The sequence below is a fragment of the Aulonocara sp. 'chitande type north' Nkhata Bay genome, linkage group LG5 (assembly GCF_057382095.1).
Source record: "Aulonocara sp. 'chitande type north' Nkhata Bay isolate Kocher_YH1m ecotype deep benthic linkage group LG5, A_spYH_male_GT1.1, whole genome shotgun sequence".
In the NCBI taxonomy this organism is placed as follows: domain Eukaryota; kingdom Metazoa; phylum Chordata; class Actinopteri; order Cichliformes; family Cichlidae; genus Aulonocara; species Aulonocara sp. 'chitande type north' Nkhata Bay.
The window spans coordinates 2155970-2160094 of record NC_141348.1 but is presented as its reverse complement, the minus strand read 5'-3'; the positions used below and the strand labels follow the sequence as shown (position 1 = coordinate 2160094).

Genomic DNA, 4125 nt, shown 5'->3' with positions numbered 1-4125 from the left:
ACTTAATTTGAGCCTGAGAGGGTTAAGTATGAGTATGACAAAGGCTAAGAAAATATACTGCCTGAAATAATATCAAATTTAAACAACAAATTACAAAATTGCCACACCTGCTGTTATTGCCAGGTGTTCGATAGAGCATTATTTAGTCATAAAAATACATATCATTGAAATATCATCAGTAAGAGAAACACTCTCACTATGTAAGACATGTTAGCAAATTCAGTTAATAAATATTGTATCAAATCTATACAGATGTTTGAAGGTATAATGCAAAGCATGTCTGTTTCTTATGGCTTACAAATGTGTTTGCCTTTAACATAATTTACATTTCATTTATACAGTTTCACAGACGAAACAAAATAGGTTTCCTGAACTGTTCTTCGTGGCCCAAATTTTGAATCCTTTTGAGGGTGATGCATTATCCATGAAGGTGGATAATGCATCACTGACCCTCGCTGACTCTGACGCCTCCTAATTCTGCTTCCAGCCTCGCTGATTAATTTGTTGTCACTGATGCTGTCACCAGTTGTACACAACATCTCTGTTTGTCCACCAGTCTAATCTGTAATTCAGGTGAACCCAGAATTACCTGCATCTTTGTAATGTTTCAGAAAATATACACTATATGTTGATGGGCATTGTCCCACTTTTCTTTCCTTTATAATCTCTGTGGTTTTAATGACAATTCATATACAGATTGTGGAGGACATTTTATTCAACACTCAAAAAAGTTCCTCACCAGCAGACTGTAGTACAATTTCAGCCCACCGTTAATAAACCCATCCAATGCAGCGTTATCAGAGAAATTATGTGTTATGTTTGTATGTAAAAACAAGATCTGGTGACAGGGAGTACAGCAGATGGGATGGTGTGATTCTTATCTCGCCAGCCTCACTTTAGGGCATGCGAACATATATGCCACAGTGTGTGTTTGACGTCTCATTCGCAGCAGATCGCTTGCAGACTGCAATTATATTGACTTCTGCGTAAGTACAATCTACACAGTGTAGTCAGTGACTACAGAAGCCATCTGCCCAGCAGGCAGACCCTAAGCCTCAACAGCAGCCACTAGGCCCAGGATCCTACTGCTCCACCAGGCCCAGGATCCTCCAGCAGCCACTAGGCCCAGGATCCTACTGCTCCACCAGGCCCAGGATCCTACTGCTCCACCAGGCCCAGGATCCTCCAGCAGCCACCAGGCCCAGGATCCTACTGCCCCACCAGGCCCAGGATCCTCCAGCAGCCACTAGGCCCAGGATCCTACTGCTCCACCAGGCCCAGGATCCTCCAGCAGCCACTAGGCCAAGGATCCTACTGCTCCACCAGGCCCAGGATCCTCCAGCAGCCACTGGGCCCAGGATCCTCTAGCAAGGCACCAACAAGTAAATCAACAGTGACAAGACGGTGAACAGAGCGAGCAAGACAACAAGCTCAATGGGGCCTAAGAGAACACCGAACGCCGATGAAATTGAGGACATCAAAAAGTCATTGGACTTTCTAACTGAGGAAACATCGGCTATCAAGCTACAACAGAAATATATCCTAGACTTAGTCGAGGAAATAAGGTCGCTACGTAACCAGAATGCAGAGAAGGAGAAACGGATCGTCTATCTGGAGAGCAGGGTCGCGGACCTGGAGCAATATACCAGAATGAACGACGTGATCATCACAGGGCTGTACATAAAACCCCGGTCATATGCTCGGGCTGTGACTGCTGGCAGTAAAGAGGAGCAAGGAGATCTGGATGGGAGCTCTGCGGAGCAACAAGTAGCTGGTTTCTTGCAGTCGAAAGGGATCGACCTGGACTGTAATAACATCGAGGCATGCCACCCCTTGCCCAGGAGAAATGCTAGTGATAAACCAGCTATCATCATAAGATTTGTAAACAGGAAACACAAGAATGCACTGCTGAAGCAGGGGAGGAAACTAAAAGGATCGAACGTCTACATGAATGACCATCTAACCAAATCCAATGCTGACATAGCGAAGAAAGCACGATACCTAAAGAAACTTGGTAAAATTCAGAACACCTGGACTGCAAACTGTAAAATATTTATAAAGCTCAACGGTACACCGGAGGAAGCCAAGGTGCTGGTCATCAAATGCATCCAGGATCTGGAAAAATATTAACAGGTCACTTGACTACAAAGGCAAGGAGCGGGACAAACAATCTACAGTCATCAAAGCAGGCAATAGAAGACAACAACGGAAGCTAAAGCGTAACGTATTCAAGGATGAAACAATCAATTAATTCATTATCTGGGAATTATACATTGCTACCACAAAGGATTGCTAATCAGGAGATAAATTCACCAGTAAACACGGAATACAAAACACACTTCACAGAGCAGGACATTGATCCAGAACTGAACTTTTTTAACATCAAAAATACCTGCTACTATCATACTGAAGAACAATTCAACAAAACTGTCAAGGTCGACGGCAAAATATCTATAATCCACTTTAATAGTAGAAGTTTATATGCAAATTTTCACAAAATAAGGGAATATTTAAGCAAATTTACACATCCATTCAGTGTGATTGCAGTATCTGAAACATGGATTAATAAACAGAAAGGAGAGGACTTTGTAATAGATGGATATGAATTAAATCTTACAAATAGAAAGAATAAGAATGGCGGTGGTGTGGCCTTGTTTGTGAATAAAAATTTAAAATACAAGGTGGTAGAAAAAATGACGATGGCGGTAGATAATATATTAGAGTGTGTAACAATAGAAATTAGTATGGGAAAAGAGAAAAATGTCATTGTAAGCTGTATATACAGAACACCAGGTTCTAATATTGAAATTTTTAAGGAGTGGGTAGATAAAACATTCATTAGGACAAATCAAAAAGTCATGTTCATTTGTGGGGATTTTAACATAGATCTACTAAATCCAAACAAGCAGAGAGCGACAGAGGAATTTATTAATACAATGTATAGCTTGGGACTTTTTCCAGTGATCACTAAGCCCAGCAGGATTACAGCACAGTCGGCAACCCTAATAGACAATATATTTACTAATGAAATAGAAAATAGAACCATAAGTGGTCTCCTAATTAATGACATCAGTGATCATCTACCTGTTTTTATAGTGTATAACAGCAATTACAGGAAGGTTAAACAGCAAAACACAATAAAATACAAACGAGTGAGAACAGAAGAGTCAATAAACGCATTCAAAAGTGATTTACTCAAGCAAGAATGGGAGATGCTGTATAAGGAAAAAAATATTGATAAAGCTTATGAGATTTTTTTAGGAAAATTTAAACTGTTATATAATAGTCATTGCCCAGTAAAGAAATATAGTAAAAAACAAAAATATGCAGAGTGCCCATGGATTACAAAAGGATTGCAAAATGCATGTAAGAAGAAAAATACCTTATACAGAGAATTTATAATGAACAGAAGTACAGAAGCTGAAAATAAATACAAGAAATATAAAAATAAATTAACGAGTATTTTAAGGTCATGTAAAAAGGAATACTATGAAAAATTACTGATTATGAATAAAAATAATATTAAAGGGATCTGGAAAACATTAAATACCATCATCAAAAAGGGCTCGGGGCAGGCAGACTATCCTTCGTATTTCGCAAATAATGATAGAAATATTACTAATATGAGAGATGTGGTAAATGATTTCAACAAATTCTTTGTAAGTGTTGGGCCAGACTTGGCTGAAACAATTCCTGATATAACAGATTCTGTAGAGAAAGAAACTAGACTCATTGACCGCAATCCTCATTCAATGTTCTTAACGGTGGTGGAAGAAATGGAAATCATTGATATTGTTGGGAAATCACAAACAAAAAACTCTACAGACTCTGACGACATTGATATGGAAATCGTTAAGAGAGTGATAGAGGGCATTTCCAAACCCTTAACACACATTTGCAATTTGTCCTTACAAACTGGTACATTCCCAAAACAAATGAAAACAGCTAAAGTAACACCACTGTTTAAAAATGGTGACAGACACCAATTCACAAATTATAGGCCTGTCTCTCTACTTTCTCAATTTTCAAAAATACTGGAAAAAGTCTTTAGTAATAGACTTGACAAATTTATAGATAAACACAAAATAATAATGGATAGTCAGTATGGTTTCAGATCAAATAGAT

The 4125-nt window shown here is 38.8% G+C and overlaps 1 protein-coding gene across 1 annotated transcript; it reads left to right on the top strand.

Moving 5' to 3' along the window:
* The first annotated feature begins 1434 nt into the window (after positions 1-1434).
* On the top strand, positions 1435-2171 carry LOC147329637 (uncharacterized). The gene has a single exon (XM_086290915.1). It carries the CDS (start codon positions 1435-1437, stop codon positions 2128-2130), a length of 696 nt encoding a protein of 231 aa, XP_086147041.1. The 3' UTR covers positions 2131-2171.
* Positions 2172-4125: the final 1954 nt, after the last annotated feature.